The following is a 21881-nucleotide window of genomic DNA, read 5'->3' as shown; positions in this document are numbered from 1 at the left end:
AGGTCTTATGTGTGGAGTCTGACCTGAATATTGACGGCCTTGTTGCAGCTGGTACTCCACAATTACTTTCTTCTGCTCACAAATCCTTTGCAACACGTGGAGGGTAGAGTTCCAATGTGTGGGGACATCACACACCAGTCAGTGTGCCGGAAGCTGCAAACGCTGCTGCAACACAGCAAGGGCGGCGGAAGCAGTAGCCAACTTGCGAAAATGAGCTGACAGGCGGCGTACTTTGACGAGCAGATCTGGCAACTCGGGGTACGATTTAAGAAACCGCTGAACCACGAGGTTAAGCACATGAGCCAGGCATGGTACGTGTGTGATCTCGCCTCAGAGCCGCCACCAGGTTACGGCCATTGTCACACACGACCATGCCTGGATGTAGGTTCAGCGGTGTCAGCCACAGATCTGCCTGCTCTTTCACAGCTGTCCACAACTCACAAGCAGTGTGAGGTTTATCACCTAAGCTTATGAGTTTCAGCACAGCCTGTTGCCGCTTGGCGGAGGCAGTACTGCAGTGCTTCCAGCTTGTAACTGACGTGGTGATATCTGAGATGGAGGCTGAGGCGGAGGAGGAGGAGGATGCGCAGGGGCAACTCTGACTGACATAGGGCCCGCAATCCTCGGTGTGGGGAGGATGTGCTCCGTCCCAAGGTCCGACTGGGTCCGGGCTTTCACTAGGTTTACCCAGTGTGCCGTCAGGGAGATGTACCGTCCCTGGCCACAAGCACTTGGCCACGTGTCCGTTGTCAGGTGGACTCTCCCAGTAACTGCGTTGTTGAGGGCACGGCAGATGTTTTGGGACACGTGCTTGTGTAGTGCAGGGATGGCACACCGGGCAAAATAGTGTCGGCTGGGGACCGAGTACCGAGGGACGGCCACCGCCATAAGGTTGCGGAAGGATTCCGTCTCCACCAGCCTAAAAGGCAGCATTTCCAACGCAAGCAGTTGTGAAATGTGCGAATTTAGGACTGTGGCCTGTGGCGCGTTAGCTGCGAATTTCCGCTTTCGTTCAAAGGTCTGGGATATGGACAATTGAACACTGCGGTGGGACGTGGACCTTGATGCTGTTTCTTGAGAAACTGCCATAACAAGTGAAGACTGAGAGGAGGGGGCATCTTTGCATGCAGTATGGACAGGGGATTGCCTTGCACACACAACAGGGGGTTCTATTGCACGCACAACAGCGGAAGAAGCAGTGGTGACACCCGCTGACACTGGTCGTGGACCCTGGGGTTCGCCCCACAAAGTCGGGTGCTTTGCTGCCATGTGCCTGATCATGCTGGTGGTGGTCAGGCTGGTAGTTTTGTCACCCCTGCTGATGCTGGCCTGGCAGGTGGTACAAATGGCCTTTTTGGGGTTATCAACAGAGTCTTTAAAAAAATTCCAGACTCTGGAAGACCTACCGGTTGTACTGGCAACGTCCCTCGTGTTGGTGTTACGGGGAACTGTTGCCCGCCTTCTGTGTGAGGCCACCACACTGCTTCTTGGGGTACTCTGCCACTCTCACCCTGTGTGCTGCTGGCCTCGCTCTGCATGTCCTCCTGCCACGTTGGGTCAGTTACTAGATCATCCACCACCTCCTCCTCTTCCACTTGCGCACCACGATCCTCCTCCTCACTTCCTGGCAATTGTGTCTCGTCATCGTCCACCTCTTGTGACAAATTGCCAGCGTCGACTTCCTTTGGCCGTGGCTGTTCAAATATTTGGGCATCGCTACATGGGATCTCCTCTTCCACCACTTCAAGCCGAGCAGGCGAGGGGCCCAAATATGGAAATCGACCAGTGAACAGCTCTTCAGAGTGTCCAAGTGTGGGATCAGTTGCAGTCTGACGACACTCGGCATGGTGGGAGGAAGGAGCATCAGGGTGAGGAGGAGTATGCGGTCGAGACTCACGGCTACTAAGAGTTGACCGTGTGGAAGACAGACCGGAGGTGGTGGTGCCCAGATAACTGGAAGTATTATCTGCTATCCAATTAATAACCTGTTCACACTGATCAGTTCGCAATACTGGTGTTGTTCTGTGCTTCCTTAGTAATTCGGTCAAGAATTGGGAGCGAGAAGATGTGGCTGTTGGTTGTGGCACATTTTCACCTTGGCCACGGCCCCGTCCTCTGCACGCACCATCACCAGAACGTCCAGTTCCACATCCCTTGCCACGCGCCTTGCCCATTGTAAAGGAAGCAAAATAGCTTACACTCGCACTATCAATGGAAAAAGGGTAATAAAAAGTAGATTAGTACCGTGGAAGAGGAAAACCACAGTTCTATTTCTCTGGCCTACACCCGGCTCTTTTAAACAATCTGAACAATCAGGGAGAAACTATTACTGTTTTTCTTTACGGAAAAAATAACAAAAGCTGGATAATAGAGATTTTTTACCGTGGAACGGCAAAACCACAGTTATAATTTACTGGTGTATACCAGACTTTTTTAAATATATATATTTTCGGCTGAACAGTGAGCGACACACTCAAACTGTTTGTTTTTTTTAGATACAAACGGCCCAAAAGTGGATAATACAGAGGTTTGACCCGTGGAACTGCAAAACCACACTTGTATTTCTCGGGCCTACACCAGACTATTTTCAACAGATATATTTGTGTCTGAACAATCAGGAGACACTACTGTTTTTCTTTAAGGCAAAAAATGCCAAAAGAAGGATAATACAGAGGTTTGACCCGTGGAACTGAAAACCACACTTGTATTTCTCGGGCCTACACCAGACTATTTTCAACAGATATATTTGTGTCTGAACAATCAGAGACACACTTTTTTTTTTTTTTTTTTTGAAGGAGGGGGGGGGGGGACCACACACACCAAAAGCTTAATAGGATGGGTATTTGTACAGTGTGAAGGAAGAAAAAAAAAAAAAAGGATTTAGATGAAAAAGAAAAGGATTTTTCCTGGGCCCCGAGACCTGGAGCTAAGTCCAGCAATTTCAGCAACAGGAGTACACAGGACTGTAATGCAGCGTTTGCTGGTATAACCACTGCGTCCCTTATACAGCCTGCCTGCCTGATATCTGGGATGGATATTAGTCCTGAGAGGGACTGTTTGTTTGATCTGGCAACCTTTACAGACCCTACACTAACTATTTGACAGGACATATCTCTCCCTAAATCAGCAGCGCTGTCCCTACACTGTCTGATCTGGAGCGACTGTGTCCAAGATGGCGGCGCCCGGTTTTAAATACTCGAGGTGACGCTGTGCGGCCAGCCAATCACTGTAATGCCCACAAACAACATGGCTGCGGCATTACAGTGACTGGCTGGCAATCCCTGCATGTTCATTGGCTCTGTAAAGAGCGCCAAACATGCAGGGCGGAGACCCGAGCTCCCGCCCGAGTAACCCGGAAATGCTCGGTGCTTGCCGAACATCCCGAGTAGCGTGATGCTCGGGCGAGTACCGAGCAGTGTCGTGCAAGTTCGCTCAACACTAGTAATGAGAACATGTGCCAAATTTGTCACAGTGGCTCCTGCTCTATCTTACTACATACACTCCTGTGAAAAATTAAAGCATCAATATTTGCAAATTCATTTTAAAATGGAAACAATGGTCGGATTGAAACAAAATTTTGCATGGCTGTAGGACAGACCCTGAATTTCATGATGCGTAAATTGTTTTGATGTTTTCAAATCAATTCTAGGGGCTGCAACCTTCTAAACACCCAAAATTGGAAAGTGGCTAGAACAATTCCAAATTAGTCGACTTTTCTCTGAAACTGTTGAATGGATTCGTTTGAAAATCTCATCAGTGATGGTCGATTGCCTATCATTTGTGATCCTGTCAATTTCAACCGCATACGGTAAAAACTACCCCTCTGGTGCACCCCTAAACTCAAACCCTCCCCAAAGAGTGGAAAATGGGGCAATAATGATAACCTTGGTTGAATCAGTATGCTTTCAAAATGTGCCCAAAAATGTCTGGAAGCTCGTCAAGAAATCGGAATGTTTATCCCCATTTTCAGGGGTTTTGCATGTGTTCCCATTAGAATTTACCCCCTAAAGCGTCATGTTATACAAAGAGGCAAACCTTATGTTTATCTCCTCATCTACTGAGCATTCTAACCAATGTACATCATCAGATTATCTGTTAAAAGCCATCAAGGGGTAAAAACACCCTTAACACCCCCTAGTAAAAGTGTGTGTGTGTGTGGGGGGGGGTTTGGGGCATTTTGGACACAGTCAGCATGGATTGTGGTGTGTAATGCTGTAGTAAGGCATGTCCCACATTTTTTGTGGCACCTCTGGCACCTCATCCCTCATTTTGGGGGGAAACACAAAAAGGACCCCAAATTTCAACCCCATAAAATGAGTTTTCATAATGGAGGGAAAATTTCAAAACTTGGGTCAAAAGGTGGTGTAAGCCTCCTCTCCACCCTCCCAAAACCCAATTACTGTAAGAAAGAACAAACCACCCCTTTCAACTTGTTTTCACATCTGCACTTGTGTTTATGTTGAACTTGTGATTTTAAACGTTGTTTTAGGTGTCATGCTGTCTTAACTTAGTAAATAAAAAAAGGATTTTTGAACAAGTGCAGACAGAATGCTGGCACATTTAGCGTAAATCTTCTCCACTGTGTCCACTTCTGGAATCCATTGTTCCATTCATTTCATGACATGATGCAGCATTGAAACTCTATAATGACTTTGGTGCTTAGAGAACCAAAGTGTCGAAATAGAATGAAATTAAATTATTCACATTTTTTGTGTATCAAAGGTATATGGTAAGGAAAGCTTCTATTTTAAGATGAATGGTAATTGAAATCAACCAGAGTGGAATATCTGAAAAAAATACAGTCCACATCATTCAGCACACTAATGCTTCTGGTGGGTCTTGCTTGGCAAAGCAAGCATTGGTAATGTGAGCCCAGTCCAAGTAAGGCCACGTTCACATGGCAGTATTTTGGTCAGTATTTCACATCCGCATTTGTAAGCCAAAACCAGGAGTGGAACAATCAGAGGAAAAGTATAATAGAAACACGTCACTTCCGTATTTATCACCCATTCCTGGTTTTGGCTTATAAATACTGATATGAAATACTGACAAAACTGAACATAGCCTGTAGAACATGTTCATATAAAGGTGTGGTCATATTATATAGGCTTAGGGCACAATGTTTAACTAATCGATTCTTTACCTTCACATAGTAATAGCGGAGCGCCCTGCTGAGCTTGTCATAGTTCATGCTCGGCTTGTTCTTGCGCTCGCCCCATAACCGGGCCACCTCTCCAGCCTTCAGAAGTTTAAACTCCCCATCATTGGATGTCCAGCAAATCAGATCATTGTTTCCAGGCTCCTGTAGAAGCTGGAGCAGGAACTGCCACAGAGTAATGGCACTGTCCATAGCAAATCACTGGAAAGAAAAGACAACCAAGTTCATTTCAATCACAAAAGCAGGACTGCTGCACCACATTCTTCACAAAGCTTCTAGCTGATCTATTACACAACACTTACAGGACTAGACAAAGATCCGCATAGTTCATCAGCTGGAGATGACGTCTGCTGGTGATGTCTAACGTCTTGTGTGGATATGTATGTATATATTACACAGACACACATTTATAAAATGTATTATTTTTCTATGCTGTTTTTTGTTATCTGCAGTTTTAGTTATATTTCAAGCTGAATAAGAGCTTATCTTCACACTGACAGAAAGTAGAGCGCTTCCTGATACTCAAACTTTCCACAGTATTGCTGTCTGACATTGATAATCTAGAAAGCAGAAACAAGACAGGAAGTAGACATCAAAGACAAAAACAAAAAGGGAAAATATTTACCCATCAATTAAAACATAACCAGAGGTATAGTGAAGACCATAGCTGAAAACGTCTGATGATAATATGATGGGGCTGATCTATCAATGTGTCGATAAAGCTGGCCCCCTACACGGCGATTTTGGTCTCAAAACTTGTTGCACGACCAAAGTTTGCTTGTTCTCCTTGTAACGAGGCAATACAAGTGAATGGGGTGGCAACGCAACCCAACGGGCAGTGCAACAAGAAAGTCGCAAAAAATCTGGTGTGGTTAGACTTGGGGTAACAATGCGACCCCATTCAGTTGTATTGTGTTGCGATGGAGCAGCAACACCAAGCAACATTTGGTTGCGTGTCAGATGTCGTGGCCAAACTTTTCCTGCGGGCCCGGCCTAACCAGACATCTGAAACAGCAGAGGCCATTGCACACACAGAACACACTTGTTGTTATGTGCAGCATATCTGTCAGTGTCTTATAAAACAAAGGTACTTCATCTGAAAAACTTTCCATCGCCCCAAATATTTAGAAAAGTCATAACATTTTAAATTTTTTTTCTCAAAAGGAGCTGTGTGAGGGCTTGGATTTGTGGGACGAGCTGTAGTCTTCATTGGTACCATTGTACATTAGCATGGATCACTATGCATTTATGTAAATTTTCTACATGCTAAATGGGAAAAGGGATTGTTTTGAATTTTTAATGTTTCTTTTAAAATTTTTATCTTTTTTTAAAAAAAATGACAGCCAGCACCTGCTGCATATGGAGCAGGCTCAGCCCCTCTATCTATACATTCTCTAAAACGTACATGTACCTTACATGTCAGGAAGGGGTACAGTAACAGCTGACGGTTGATATATAGTGACATGTGAGAACTTCCGGTTTGTTGGAATCCAGATGCTGAGACCCCCACCGATTGCTAAACCGAAAGGATTCATCACTAATCGGCATTTGTCACAGAGTTCATTTTAGCTGTGGATGGACCCAAAGATTTCTATGAGCAGGGACTCTACTTGAAAAGAGTGGACTCTAGCTGAAAGAGCACAGTCTTTTACTGAGCACTTCTACCACTTGCTTTAGCAATCATTGGGGGGGGGGGGGGTCTCAGCACTCAGACCCCAATGATCAAAACTTATGAAATGTAAATATACACTCTAGATTTATTCAGCATCAAGTATAAGCACCATGCGCATAGATATCAGCACTTTTATGTCTTTGCATGTTATCTATGAATCATAGAATCATAGATAGAATCATAGAATGGAAGAGTTGGAAGGGACCTCCTGGGTCATCTGGCCCAACCCCCTGCTCAAAGCAGGATTCACTAGATCATCTCGGACAGATGTCTGTCCAGCCTCTGTTTGAAGACGTCCATTGAAGGGGAACTCACCACCTCTCGTGGCAGCCTGTTCCACTCATTAATCACCCTAACTGTCAAAAAGTTTTTTCTAATATCTAATCTGTGTCTCCTCCCATTTAGTTTCATCCCATTGCTTCTAGTCTTTCCCTGTGCAAATGAGAATAAAGATGATCCTTCTACAATGTGACAGCCCTTGACATATTTGTAGACAGCTATTAAGTCTCCTCTCAGTCTTCTTTTTTGCAAGCTAAACATTCCCAAATCCTGCAACCGTTCCTCATAGGACATGGTTTGCAGACCAGTCACCATTCTGGTCGCTCTTCTCTGAACTTGTTCCAGTTTGTCTATGTCTTTTTTAAAATGTGGTGCCCAAAACTGTACACAGTATTCCAGATGAGGTCTGACCAAAGAGGAGTAAAGACCGATAATGACTTCACGTGATCTAGACTGTATGCTTCTGTTAATACATCCCAGAATTGTATTTGCCTTTTTTTGCTGCTGCATCACACTGTTGACTCATGTTCAGTCTATGATCTATTAGTATACCTAAGTCTTTTTCACATGTACTGTTGCTTAGCTCTATTCCTCCCATTCTGTATATGCTTTTTTCATTTTTATTGCCCAGATGTAGTACTTTGCATTTTTCCCTGTTAAAAACCATTCTGTTGGTTGCTGCCCACTGCTCCAGTTTATTTAGGTCTTTTTGAATCCTCTCTCTCTCTTCTCTAGTATTAGCTATCCCTCCTAGCTTTGTGTCATCAGCAAATTTAATCAGTTTACCCTCAATTCCTTCATCTAAATCATTGATGAAGATGTTGAACAATACAGGTCCCAGGACAGAGCCCTGTGGTATCCCACTTGAGACATTCATCCAGCTGGATGTGAAGCCATTTACAACCACCCTTTGAGTCCGATCACTAAGCCAGTTATGAATCCACCTAACAGTTGCCTGGTCCATTGCATACTTGGTCATTTTTTCAATAAGGATGTTGTGAGATACTTTGTCAAATGCTTTGCTGAAGTCAAGATATACTATATCTACAGCATTTCCCTGATCCACCCAGTCAGTGATTCTGTCATAGAAGGAAATTAAGTTAGTCTGACATGACTTGTTAGTTACAAACCCATGCTGACTCTGGTTAATCACTTCATTCTTATCCAGGTACTTACATACATGATGTTTAATAATTTGTTCAAAGATCTTTCCTGGTATAGAAGTCAGGCTCACCGGCCTATAGTTCCCTGGGTCCACCTTCTTCCCCTTTTTGAAGATAGGAACAACATTTGCTCTTCTCCAGTCTTCTGGGACTTCTCCTGTTCTCCAAGAATTTTCAAAGATTATGGAGAGTGGTTCTAAAATTTCTTCTACGATCTCCTTCAGTACTCTGGGGTGTAATTCATCTGGACCTGGAGACTTGAACTCATTTATGTTAGCTAAACATTCCCTCACAATCTTTCTGTTTACAGATAACTTGGATTCTTCTATTCCTTTAAAAGGACAGTGAAAATCAGTTGATGTTACATTTTCTTTCTGAGAGAAAACAGATGCAAAATAGGAATTAAAAAGTTCGGCCTTCTCAACATCCTCTCTTACCATTTCTCCATTTTCATCCTGTAAAAATCCTATAGCATCTTTGACTTTTCTTTTACTTTTGACATACCCCCAAAATCCTTTTTTATTGCTTTTGACATCTCTTGCAAGCCTTAATTCATTGTCAGCTTTAGCTAACCTGATACGTGCCCTGCAGGATCTGCAGACTGCATTATAATCTTCTTTAGATATGCCTCCCTCTTTCCATTTAATAAACATTTCTTTCTTTCTTTTTAGCATGTGTTTAAGTTCTGTGTTCATCCATCCTGGTTTCCTTAAATGCTTCCCATTCTTCCTACTTTTCGGGATTGTTAACGATTGTGCTTTGAGAATCTCATTTTTAAAAATTTCCCATCCTTCCTGGACATTTTTGTCCTTAAGGACATCCAGCCATTGGATCCCTCCTATTCTCTTTCTGAGTCTCTTAAAATCTGCCTTTCTAAAATCTAACCTTGAAGTTTGAGTCTTCACATGTCTTCCTCCTCTAGTTATCCAAAATTCTATAATAGCATGATCGCTGCCTCCTAGGGTCCCAGCCACCTTTACCTCCTCAACCATTTCCTCCCTGTTTATAAGGATTAGATCCAAAGTAGCAGATCCCCTTGTTTTCTCCCCTACCTTTTGGAAGATAAAGTTGTCAGCAAGAGAGGATAAGAATTTGCTTGACCTGTTAGTTTTACTTGAGAGAGATTCCCAACAAATGTCTGGATAGTTGAAATCTCCCATGACCACTACGTCATATTTTTTGGAGAACTTGGTCATTTGATACATAAAGAGTTCATCCATATCTTCAGCTTGCCCAGGTGGCCTGTAGTAAATGCCTACAATGGTGTCCTTTCCGTTGTTCTCTCCTTGTATTCTTACCCAAACAGTTTCCACAGAACTCCCAGTCTCTGAAGCATCAATCTCTGTGCAGATATACGCTTTTCTAACATACAATGCGACACCTCCTCCTCGTTTATCAATTCTGTTTCTTGCAAATAAGTTGTATCCTTTTAGCCTTTTATTCCAATCATGTGTATCGTCCCACCAAGTTTCAGTGATTCCAATGACATCATATTTCTTTTCCTGCATTAGTAGTTCCAATTCTCCTTGTTTGTTGCCCATGCTTTGTGCATTTGTATAAAAACATTTTAGTTTGTGATTGGTTTCTCTTCCTCCCATATTTTTATTTAGATTTTTTTGTCTTTGTTCTTTCTTTCCACTTCCAGTAGCAGAGATCTCAATAGTATTTGTCAGCTGTATGGCTTTTTCTGGCCTTTTGCTTCCCTTCCCACATTGTTCTAGTTTAAAGCTCTCCTGATGAGTGTAGCAAGGCGACTTCCAAATACATGTTTTCCAGTCTTCGTAAGGTGCACCCCATCTCTAGCAAGTAGTCCATCGTATAGGTAATTCATCCCGTGATCCAGAAATCCAAATCCTTGTTGACGGCACCATCGACGTAGCCAGTTGTTCACCTGTAGAATCTTATTCCACCTCATTGTTCCATGGCCATCCACAGGGAGGATGGATGAGAAGACCACCTGCGCTCCCAATTCTTTCACTTTCTTGCCTAAGTCTTCAAAGTCACTGCAGATGGTTTCCAGGTCCTTTCTTGCGGTGTCATTTGTCCCCACATGTATTAGCAGGAATGGGTAGTGATCTGTAGGTCTGAAGAGTCTTGATATCCTGTCAGACACATCTTTAATTTTTGCTCCTGGAAGACAGCACATTTCTCTTGAGGTTATGTCTGGTCTGCAGACACATCTTTAATTTTTGCTCCTGGAAGACAGCACATTTCTCTTGAGGTTATGTCTGGTCTGCAGATAGCGGCCTCTGTTCCTCTTAACAGGGAATCCCCCATGACCACCACTCTCCGTTTTTTCTTCACAACATTCTTCTTTCTCCATCCAGGAGGATTCTGAGGGCTTACAAGGTTATTCATTGCTGGCAAAGTCTTATTTTGCTGTATTTCTTCATGGTTCTCCTGCGTGAGAGCCTGGTACTGGTTCCTGAGCAGTATGGGTGCTGACTGCCTCTCGATCCTCCTGCTTCTGTGGGTCACATGCTTCCATTCCTCTGTTTCGTCAGGTGCAGTTCGAATTTCTTCTCTTTCTGAATCATGAAGAGATAATTCTGCTCTGTCTAAGAACTCTTCACCTTCCTTAATGATTTTCAAGGTAGTTAACCTCTCTTCTAGATTTCGCAACTTTTCCTCCAACAGGGACACAAGCTTGCATTTCTGGCATGTGAAGTTTGGCTTTTCCACTGGAAAGTCTGTGAACAAGTAGCAGGATATGCAGCTCACCAAATGGCTCCTGGACTCTTCCATGTTCTTACTGTTAATGTTCTGAAAACAGCGAAAAATGCTTCAAAATGCGCGCGCCGTTAGGCGCGCGGTTTACCGATGTCCTCTTTTCAGCTCCAACAGCCAAAATCCAGTGTTCTTTGAGCTCGCGGAGACTCTTCACTTACCCCAAAATGCAGTGGAAATATGCAAATTATCTCCTCAGGACTCCTCCCCTGGTTTACCGATGTCCTCTTTTCAGCTCCAACAGCCAAAATCCAGTGTTCTTTGAGCTCGCGGAGACTCTTCACTTACCCCAAAATGCAGTGGAAATATGCAAATTATCTCCTCAGGACTCCTCCCCTGGTTTACCGATGTCCTCTTTTCAGCTCCAACAGCCAAAATCCAGTGTTCTTTGAGCTCGCGGAGACTCTTCACTTACCCCAAAATGCAGTGGAAATATGCAAATTATCTCCTCAGGACTCCTCCCCTGGTTTACCGATGTCCTCTTTTCAGCTCCAACAGCCAAAATCCAGTGTTCTTTGAGCTCGCGGAGACTCTTCACTTACCCCAAAATGCAGTGGAAATATGCAAATTATCTCCTCAGGACTCCTCCCCTGGTTTACCGATGTCCTCTTTTCAGCTCCAACAGCCAAAATCCAGTGTTCTTTGAGCTCGCGGAGACTCTTCACTTACCCCAAAATGCAGTGGAAATATGCAAATTATCTCCTCAGGACTCCTCCCCTGGTTTACCGATGTCCTCTTTTCAGCTCCAACAGCCAAAATCCAGTGTTCTTTGAGCTCGCGGAGACTCTTCACTTACCCCAAAATGCAGTGGAAATATGCAAATTATCTCCTCAGGACTCCTCCCCTGGTTTACCGATGTCCTCTTTTCAGCTCCAACAGCCAAAATCCAGTGTTCTTTGAGCTCGCGGAGACTCTTCACTTACCCCAAAATGCAGTGGAAATATGCAAATTATCTCCTCAGGACTCCTCCCCTGGTTTACCGATGTCCTCTTTTCAGCTCCAACAGCCAAAATCCAGTGTTCTTTGAGCTCGCGGAGACTCTTCACTTACCCCAAAATGCAGTGGAAATATGCAAATTATCTCCTCAGGACTCCTCCCCTGGTTTACCGATGTCCTCTTTTCAGCTCCAACAGCCAAAATCCAGTGTTCTTTGAGCTCGCGGAGACTCTTCACTTACCCCAAAATGCAGTGGAAATATGCAAATTATCTCCTCAGGACTCCTCCCCTGGTTTACCGATGTCCTCTTTTCAGCTCCAACAGCCAAAATCCAGTGTTCTTTGAGCTCGCGGAGACTCTTCACTTACCCCAAAATGCGGTGGAAATATGCAAATTATCTCCTCAGGACTCCTCCCCTGGTTTACCGATGTCCTCTTTTCAGCTCCAACAGCCAAAATCCAGTGTTCTTTGAGCTCGCGGAGACTCTTCACTTACCCCAAAATGCAGTGGAAATATGCAAATTATCTCCTCAGGACTCCTCCCCTGGTTTACCGATGTCCTCTTTTCAGCTCCAACAGCCAAAATCCAGTGTTCTTTGAGCTCGCGGAGACTCTTCACTTACCCCAAAATGCAGTGGAAATATGCAAATTTTCTCCTCAGGACTCCTCCCCTGGTTTACCGATGTCCTCTTTTCAGCTCCAACAGCCAAAATCCAGTGTTCTTTGAGCTCGCGGAGACTCTTCACTTACCCCAAAATGCAGTGGAAATATGCAAATTATCTCCTCAGGACTCCTCCCCTGGTTTACCGATGTCCTCTTTTCAGCTCCAACAGCCAAAATCCAGTGCTCTTTGAGCTCGCGGAGACTCTTCACTTACCCCAAAATGCAGTGGAAATATGCAAATTATCTCCTCAGGACTCCTCCCCTGGTTTACCGATGTCCTCTTTTCAGCTCCAACAGCCAAAATCCAGTGCTCTTTGAGCTCGCGGAGACTCTTCACTTACCCCAAAATGCAGTGGAAATATGCAAATTATCTCCTCAGGACTCCTCCCCTGGTTTACCGATGTCCTCTTTTCAGCTCCAACAGCCAAAATCCAGTGTTCTTTGAGCTCGCGGAGACTCTTCACTTACCCCAAAATGCAGTGGAAATATGCAAATTATCTCCTCAGGACTCCTCCCCTGGTTTACCGATGTCCTCTTTTCAGCTCCAACAGCCAAAATCCAGTGCTCTTTGAGCTCGCGGAGACTCTTCACTTACCCCAAAATGCAGTGGAAATATGCAAATTATCTCCTCAGGACTCCTCCCCTGGTTTACCGATGTCCTCTTTTCAGCTCCAACAGCCAAAATCCAGTGCTCTTTGAGCTCGCGGAGACTCTTCACTTACCCCAAAATGCAGTGGAAATATGCAAATTATCTCCTCAGGACTCCTCCCCTGGTTTACCGATGTCCTCTTTTCAGCTCCAACAGCCAAAATCCAGTGTTCTTTGAGCTCGCGGAGACTCTTCACTTACCCCAAAATGCAGTGGAAATATGCAAATTATCTCCTCAGGACTCCTCCCCTGGTTTAGGTTAATTGTTATGAGGTTAATTGTTGTCTGAGGAATGCTCTACCATGCCAAATGCACTCAGACATGGAAATCATCAATATCCGTTGCCGGCAGCTCCCTTTGCAAATGCCAACTAATGATGTCCCACATGTGCATGATGGGTGACAAGTTGAGAGATGCTGCAGGCCATGGTAGCACGTTTAGGCCACACAGTCTTCTCATAGTAGCACGTGTTGTGTTGAAAAACAACTCCTGGGACACATTCACAGACCCTTGCCCACATGGTCTCCAGACCAAGTTCCAGCTATTACTGCATCCAAAACAAAAGTGGGACTCCACATCATCAAAGATAGACCTCCATTCCAGCCTCCACTCCATTCCAGCAGCGGTGTGAGGTCCATGGAACACCTGCAGCTGGACGCCCAGATCGCAGTCCAATGTGCAAAAATCTACTGATGCCTAAGGCTATGTGCCCACGTTGGGGAAACGAAGCGGAAAATTTGCGCTTCATTTCCGCATGTCCTCTCCCGGAAAAACGCATGCGGAATTACGCAACGTTTTTCACGCGTTTTCGACATGCGGAATTGCCTTGCGTTTTTTCATGCATTGAAAAGGCAATTCCGCTTGCGGAAAAGCAAAATTAATGGACATGCTGCGGATTTTTCTGCGCATCAAAAACGCTGCGGAAAAATCCGCAGCATGGGCATAGAACTTGCGGACTCTCATTGGAGACCATGGGGTGTGGATTGACAAGCGTTTTACAAGCGTTTCCGCTGCGGAAATTCCGCAGCAAATATGCTTGCAAAACGCTACGTGGGCACACACCCTTAGGCTTGGTATGTGGCGTTTAATTCCACATGTAGGATAGAATGGATCACTATATGCAATTCATCAAATCTGATGAGACTACATGTGCAACGGCAGGAAAAGGACTTCACAAGGAAACGTCACACCGGTCATACTCCTGGAATTATGTTAGATGCAATGATGTACGGTAGTCGGACCCCTCTCGTTTTCATTCCCGGTAGAATAACAGCTCGGAGTTGCATTGATTTGGTGGTGGAACCAGTGGTGCGGCCTTTCCTACAAAGTGTCCCAGGAGATGTTTTTCAACACAACACGAGGCTGCATGCTGCTAGTGCTACTGAAAGTAGCCTGTGTGGCCTAATTGTGCCTGCACCATGTCCCATCAAGCACATCTGGGACGTAATTGGTCGGCAATTGCAAAGGGAGCTGCCAGAAGCGGATCTTGATGATTTGTGAGCTCAAGTGCATTTATCGTGACAGGACATTACTCAGACAACCATTAATAATCTCATTGATAGCATGACAAGGTGTGTATACTCAATGCTGAATAAATTGAGATGTTTTGAAAATTTTGTTTTCATTTTTTCATGATTTGCATATTATTAGCAATTCTATCAATCCAGTGATTTCCGTAACTTCATAGGTTTTCCTTTTTGGTGTTGCAATTTCACTACTGAGGAGTGTATGTCAATCATTTTATACAATAACAACTCGTCTTCTTATGTTTGTATAAATGCTAAGTTCTACAATTCCCTAACATACAGCGGGGACAATTATTGGTATAAAATTAGCGCAGACATGCAGAGCCTTTTCTGTACTACACCAACTCCATAGAAAAGTAGCAGTACATTTTTGAAAAACTCATTTATTCCGATAAAAAATATTCCAAAATGTTTACGTTTTTGCAGAGAATGGGAATATTTATTTCCATTCGCTTAAAGCGGTTGTCCATGGTGGGAACAAAAGTCCGCATTTACTCTATGTGACTGCACAACTGCCAAACTGTGACAGTGAGCAACGTGCACACAGTCACGATTTGCCTGTAAGTGGGCGGAGACGTGACCACAAGTACATGATCTGCATGCTTGAGGTCACCTGGCCATGTGTATGTGATTTGCTCACCTGCGGTCACGGGCCGACTAGATGTGTTCGGCTTCTCTTAATAGAAGTGAACTGAGTGAAGCTGGGTGAGACTAGTCAGCATGTGACCGCAGGCCGGCAAATCGCATGGTCGGGTGACCGCAGGCCGGCAAATTGCATACATGTGCTTGTGGGCACCAGGAAATTAGCAGTTGTGTATATATACACAGCACCATGAACACACATGTACAATACTCTGCCATACAGATACGGATAACAAGTGAGAAAACATCCTCCTAGTTTTCTGGATGAAGCGGATTCTTTTCCGTACCGTGAACCCGGCCTTGTGCTGGCAGCTGTAACACTGCGATACAAGACCACATGAGTGGCTCAGGAGAAGAAAAAAGATCCCTAAAGGTGTTTCAGATGATTATGTATTGACATAAAGAAAAACATACTGAACAATAAAGTTAACCTTTTGAGACTATGGTACAAAAAACACAAAACAATGGCAACAAAAAAAAGTGTATGGGATAAAAATTCACATCACAGTGACATATATGTAGCACCAAAATGATGGTAGCATAAAAAAAAGTTTCAATACAGCAACTGTGGGCAGAACAGTAAGAAAAGCGCAGCTCTGGGAGGCAGGTGTGAACAAAGGCTGACATACAGGGGTGAGCGCCCCTACAGGCTGACGTAGGAGCAAACGTCACACTTGGGGTTTGTTTACAGCGCTCCATACAGAAGCAGCCATGTGTGGGCAGCAGGGTGCCAGGCTCCGCACTGCCAGCTCTGCAGGTGGCACCCGTGCCCGTACTGACAGCGCCGCCAGCCGCGCACCCTGAGCGCACACAGTACACGTTACGTAACACGCAGAGCCGGGCACGGACGCCCCAGGGCGGTGCTGCCCCCCGCCCGCACTCCTCACCCTCCCCCATACCAGTCATACCCGCCGCTCGGTCACCACAGTCCGGCGCGCCCCATGTCGCCTCCTCCTGTCACTTTCGGGCACAGTTCGGCCACCAGTACGGAGCGGGCCACCATCCGCGGCACGTCACTTCCGGGGCGGGAGACAAACATCACGTGGGGGAGAGGAGCGGGGCTGGGCATAGGAAGGGCTGATGGCGGGCTGGGGACGCAGAGGAGGCAGTGACGGAAGCGGGCTGTCGGAGCCCCGGAGGATGGCCGCTGTGTGAGAGGCGGTGCAGGAAAATGTCTGGACAAGTAGCGCAGCTGTAGGGCGCAAGTGTGTGTCAGAGAGGGAGAAATAGGGGGCCAGGCGGACGAGGGGTTTTTATTCGTAGGGTTCAAGTGTGTGTGACCCCTCCTCTTTCACCCATCAGTGCTGGTATTTGGGACAGGTCACTGGGTACAAGTGTGTGATGAGGAGGGACTTTAGGGGTGAGGGCGGGTGATGAGGGGATCGTCCGTGTGATCAGGAGGGACTTTAGGGGTGAGGGCGTGTGTGAGGGGTGCAGGGTGGTAGTAGTGGCGAGTGCCTGCGGTTGTGGTATATGTTCACCCTGACCGCCCACAAATACAAGATGATGTCCGTGTTGTGTTGTGCTTTGCATATTGTGTTAAACACTTACAGTTTTCGGTTGCTCCTCCATCTTCTTTAGGAATCCCGCCGTTGGAGGCCAGCAATCGTTGTCACACACAGGCTCTCTTTGATATAACATACCTTTACTAAACTCCTTTTCTTGCTCAGTTCTGGTCACAGATACCGCACCTTTGCACATCACAATTACACTTGTCATCCTCTCTTCTGTCACTTTCGGTCCTATCTTCAGAGTTAGCAGCTTTCCAGAGCACGGTCCTACTCTCATCAGGTATGTCCCCGTCCGCTCTCCCCTCTTTGGGAGTTGTGAAGGCTGGCTCCATCAGTCCCTGTACAGGCCTCGGACGTTTAGGGAATTTTCCTCAGAGTTTACCGCTTCAACATTCCCCAAGCTGCCTAACTCTTTCGATCATCGACCGTTGGTATCCTTATTGACCTTCAGCCCCCAGGGCCCCGAGCTTCTCCTCAGTATTCCTCCAGCACATACCCTAACAGCAACAACAGCTCTGACTGAACTGATTCCTGACAGGAATAACCTTTGCTCTCTCTGGCCCAAACTCCTCCCACTTTTTCAGCTGGACCAATCATCAGCAGTCTCCGTCGGTTGCTGGGCAAACTACTCTGTTACTACCCCGGCTCCTTCTACACTGGAGCTATTACTAAATACATTAACTATTTCTATCCTAAACTATTGTGCCCCCCACTGCACTGTACCCAATTCCTAATCTAATTTACCATCCACTACTAACCTATACTGTCCCTGTAACTAACAGACAATAGACATTTACATATTCATATATAAACCCAGAGTAGAACAATACATTCACAAAATGGAAAGAGGCGCATGACCGTCCCTGTCACCCTCTTACAAGTGTGATGAGGTGGACCTTGGGGGTTGAGAGCGTGTGGTGAGAGCATGTGATGAGAAGGGACCTAGGGGGTGAGGGCGTATGATGAGGAGGGACCTCAGGGGTCAGGGTCTGTGATGAGGAGGGACCTCGGGGGTGAGGGCGTATGATGAGGAGGGACCTCAGGGGTCAGGGTCTGTGATGAGGAGGGACCTCGGGGGTGAGGGCGTATGATGAGGAGGGACCTCAGGGGTCAGGGTCTGTGATGAGAAGGGACCTAGGGGGTGAGGGCGTATGATGAGGAGGGACCTCAGGGGTCAGGGTCTGTGATGAGGAGGGACCTCGGGGGTGAGGGCGTATGATGAGGAGGGACCTCAGGGGTCAGGGTCTGTGATGAGGAAGGACCTCGGGGGGTGAGGGCGTATGATGAGGAGGGACCTCGGGGGTGAGGGCGTATGATGAGGAGGGACCTCGGGGATGAGGGCGTATGATGAGGAGGGACCTCAGGGGTCAGGGTCTGTGATGAGGAGGGACCTCGGGGGTGAGGGCGTATGATGAGGAGGGACCTCAGGGGTCAGGGTCTGTGATGAGAAGGGACCTAGGGGGTGAGGGCGTATGATGAGGAGGGACCTCAGGGGTCAGGGTCTGTGATGAGGAGGGACCTCGGGGGTGAGGGCGTATGATGAGGAGGGACCTCAGGGGTCAGGGTCTGTGATGAGGAAGGACCTCGGGGGGTGAGGGCGTATGATGAGGAGGGACCTCGGGGGTGAGGGCGTATGATGAGGAGGGACCTCGGGGGTGAGGGCGTATGATGAGGAGGGACCTCAGGGGTCAGGGTCTGTGATGAGGAGGGACCTCGGGGGTGAGGGCGTATGATGAGGAGGGACCTCAGGGGTCAGGGTCTGTGATGAGGAAGGACCTCGGGGGGGTGAAGGCGTGTGATGAGGAGGGACCTCGGGGGGTGAAGGCGTGTGATGAGGAAGGACCTCAGGGGTCAGGGTGTGTGATGAGGAAGGACCTCGGGGGTGAAGGTGTATGATGAGGAGGGACCTCGGGGGTGAGGGCGTATGATGAGGAGGGACCTCGGGGGTGAGGGCGTATGATGAGGAGGGACTTCGGGGGTGAGGGCGTATGATGAGGAGGGACCTCGGGGGTGAAGGCGTGTGATGAGGAGGGACCTCGGGGGTGAAGGTGTATGATGAGGAGGGACCTCGGGGGTGAGAGCGTATGATGAGGAGGGACCTCGGGGGGTGAAGGCGTGTGATGAGGAGGGACCTCGGGGTTGAAGGCGTGTGATGAGGAAGGACCTCAGGGGTCAGGGTGTGTGATGAGGAAGGACCTCGGGGGTGAAGGTGTATGATGAGGAGGGACCTCGGGGGTGAGAGCGTATGATGAGGAGGGACCTCGGGGGTGAAGGCGTGTGATGAGGGACCTCGGGGGTGAAGGCGTGTGATGAGGAAAGACCTCAGGGGTCAGGGTGTGTGATGAGGAAGGACCTCGGGGGTGAAGGTGTATGATGAGGAGGGACCTCGGGGGTGAGGGCGTATGATGAGGAGGGACTTCGGGGGTGAGGGCGTATGATGAGGAGGGACCTCGGGGGTGAGGGCGTATGATGAGGAGGGACCTCGGGGGTGAGGGCGTGTGATGAGGAGGGACCTCGGGGGTGAGGGCGTGTGATGAGGAGGGACCTCGAGGGTGAGGGCGTGTGATGAGGAGGGACCTCGGGGGTGAAGGCGTGTGATGAAGAGGGACCTCGGGGGTGAGGGCGTATCATGAGGAGGGACCTCGGGGGTGAGGGCGTATGATGAGGAGGGACCTCGGGGGTGAAGGCGTGTGATGAGGAGGGACCTCAGGGGTGAAGGCGTGTGATGAGGAGGGACCTCAGGGGTGAAGGCGTGTGATGAGGAAGGACCTCAGGGGTCAGGGTGTGTGATGAGGAAGGACCTCGGGGGTGAGAGCGTATGATGAGGAGGGACCTCGGGGGTGAGAGCGTATGATGAGGAGGGACCTCGGGGGTGAGAGCGTATGATGAGGAGGGACCTCGGGGGTGAAGGCGTGTGATGAGGAGGGACCTCGGGGTTGAAGGCGTGTGATGAGGAAGGACCTCAGGGGTCAGGGTGTGTGATGAGGAAGGACCTCGGGGGTGAAGGTGTATGATGAGGAGGGACCTCGGGGGTGAGAGCGTATGATGAGGAGGGACCTCGGGGGTGAAGGCGTGTGATGAGGGACCTCGGGGGTGAAGGCGTGTGATGAGGAAAGACCTCAGGGGTCAGGGTGTGTGATGAGGAAGGACCTCGGGGGTGAAGGTGTATGATGAGGAGGGACCTCGGGGGTGAGGGCGTATGATGAGGAGGGACTTCGGGGGTGAGGGCGTATGATGAGGAGGTACCTCGGGGGTGAGGGCGTATGATGAGGAGGGACCTCGGGGGTGAGGGCGTGTGATGAGGAGGGACCTCGGGGGTGAGGGCGTGTGATGAGGAGAGACCTCGAGGGTGAGGGCGTGTGATGAGGAGGGACCTCGGGGGTGAAGGCGTGTGATGAGGAGGGACCTCGGGGGTGAGGGCGTATCATGAGGAGGGACCTCGGGGGTGAGGGCGTATGATGAGGAGGGACCTCGGGGGTGAAGGCGTGTGATGAGGAGGGACCTCAGGGGTGAAGGCGTGTGATGAGGAGGGACCTCAGGGGTGAAGGCGTGTGATGAGGAAGGACCTCAGGGGTCAGGGTGTGTGATGAGGAAGGACCTCGGGGGTGAGAGCGTATGATGAGGAGGGACCTCGGGGGTGAGAGCGTATGATGAGGAGGGACCTCGGGGGTGAGAGCGTATGATGAGGAGGGACCTCGGGGGTGAAGGCGTGTGATGAGGAGGGACCTCGGGGGTGAGGGCGTGTGATGAGGAGGAACCTCGGGGGTGAAGGCGTGTGATGAGGAGGGACCTCGGGGGTGAGGGCGTATGATGAGGAGGGACCTCGGGGGTGAGGGCGTATGATGAGGAGGGACCTCGGGGGTCAGGGTGTGTAATGAGGAGGGACCTCAGGGGTCAGGGTGTGTGATGAGGAGGGACCTCGGGGGTGAGGACATGTGATGAGGAGGGACCTCGGGGGTGAGGGCGTGTGATGTGGGTGAGGGCGTGTGATGAGGGAGTCCTCAGGGGTGCTATTATTTCTTCATGTTTGGGCCCTGTGGTGCAAGTGTGTGTAGCCTCCCCACCGTAGTGCTAGCATTTGGGACAGGTGCCATGGGGTGCAAGTGTGTGATTAGAGGGGGGTCCCCGGGGGTGTAAGTGAGATGTGATTGCATGCAGAACAGTTGGGTGGTGGTGGTAGTAGTAGTGTATGCATTCCAGACAATTAGTGTATGTGCACACGTTAAGTATTTGCTGCCTTGTTGCATTTTTTCTGCAGTTTTGTCTCAAAAACTGAAGTGTTTCCTAAGGGTACATTCCCACGATCAGTGATCGTTCCGGCCGTCCACATGAATCCGCTCACTTGGGTTTTTACTTGTGTTTTTGTCTCTCTTTGGTATGTTAGATTAGATGTGCAAAGATATAGATAGATATAAGCAAATACTTATTGTGTTCACATTAGAAGGGATCCTCATGGGATTATAAGCACCCTAGGGATGATAAAAGTGAAGCTATTGTATTGTGATGGTTTTTGGTGGGATTTTTCTCTACAAAATTGCCAGGCTTACCTCCTAATTTAAAGGGAACCTGTCACGTCCTAGTTGCTATGTACACTGCCCCCATTGGCTTGTTAGTGATGCAATGTGCATCACTACCAAGCTGTTTTTATGAAAATCGGTGGTGTGGTAGTATAATGATGTTATATCGTTTTATATACTTACCTGCTCGTATTCAGTCATAGGGGTGTGATTCTCACATTCAGTCATGGGCGGTCGCCGCTTTCAGTTAGTGCTAGCGTCGCTCATGACATTTGAATACTGCTCCCTGCAAGTACGATGTCTGAGGGGCGCATGCACATTTGCACACGTCGGGCCGCTGGTCCAGCGTTCACACTGAGTCTGTGTGATTACCAGCTTCAGTGCGCATGCACTGTGACCTGTGGGTCCCAACGCATGCGCAGTGACACTGCAGCGGTGAC

At 47.9% G+C, this 21881-nt stretch overlaps 1 protein-coding gene across 4 annotated transcripts in view; it reads right to left on the bottom strand.

Moving 5' to 3' along the window:
• The window catches only part of ELK4 (ETS transcription factor ELK4), a 59393-nt gene extending 41904 nt beyond the window's left edge, over nucleotides 1–17489 (bottom strand). For 2 of the 4 annotated variants that reach the window (XR_012292015.1, XM_073666960.1), the window contains exons 1-2: nucleotides 16322–16476; nucleotides 5144–5359 (exon numbers count right to left, since the gene is read on the bottom strand). Coding sequence is in view for 3 of the 4 variants with exons in the window: in XM_073666960.1 (XP_073523061.1) it covers nucleotides 5144–5350 (207 nt within the window). In the remaining variant the exon portion in view is untranslated. Of the gene's footprint in view, nucleotides 1–5143; nucleotides 5360–16321; nucleotides 16477–16964 lie in introns of those variants that run through there. The other 2 variants (XM_073666962.1, XM_073666961.1) reach the window with 2 other exon arrangements.
• Between the last annotated feature and the right edge of the window lie 4392 nt (nucleotides 17490–21881).

This window comes from Phyllobates terribilis, unplaced genomic scaffold, assembly GCF_046119375.1.
Source record: "Phyllobates terribilis strain yellow unplaced genomic scaffold, ASM4611937v1 Scaffold_2__4_contigs__length_985480577, whole genome shotgun sequence".
Classification (NCBI taxonomy): domain Eukaryota; kingdom Metazoa; phylum Chordata; class Amphibia; order Anura; family Dendrobatidae; genus Phyllobates; species Phyllobates terribilis.
The sequence above is the reverse complement of the archived record's forward strand: the minus strand, read 5'-3'. Positions and strand labels throughout refer to the sequence as shown.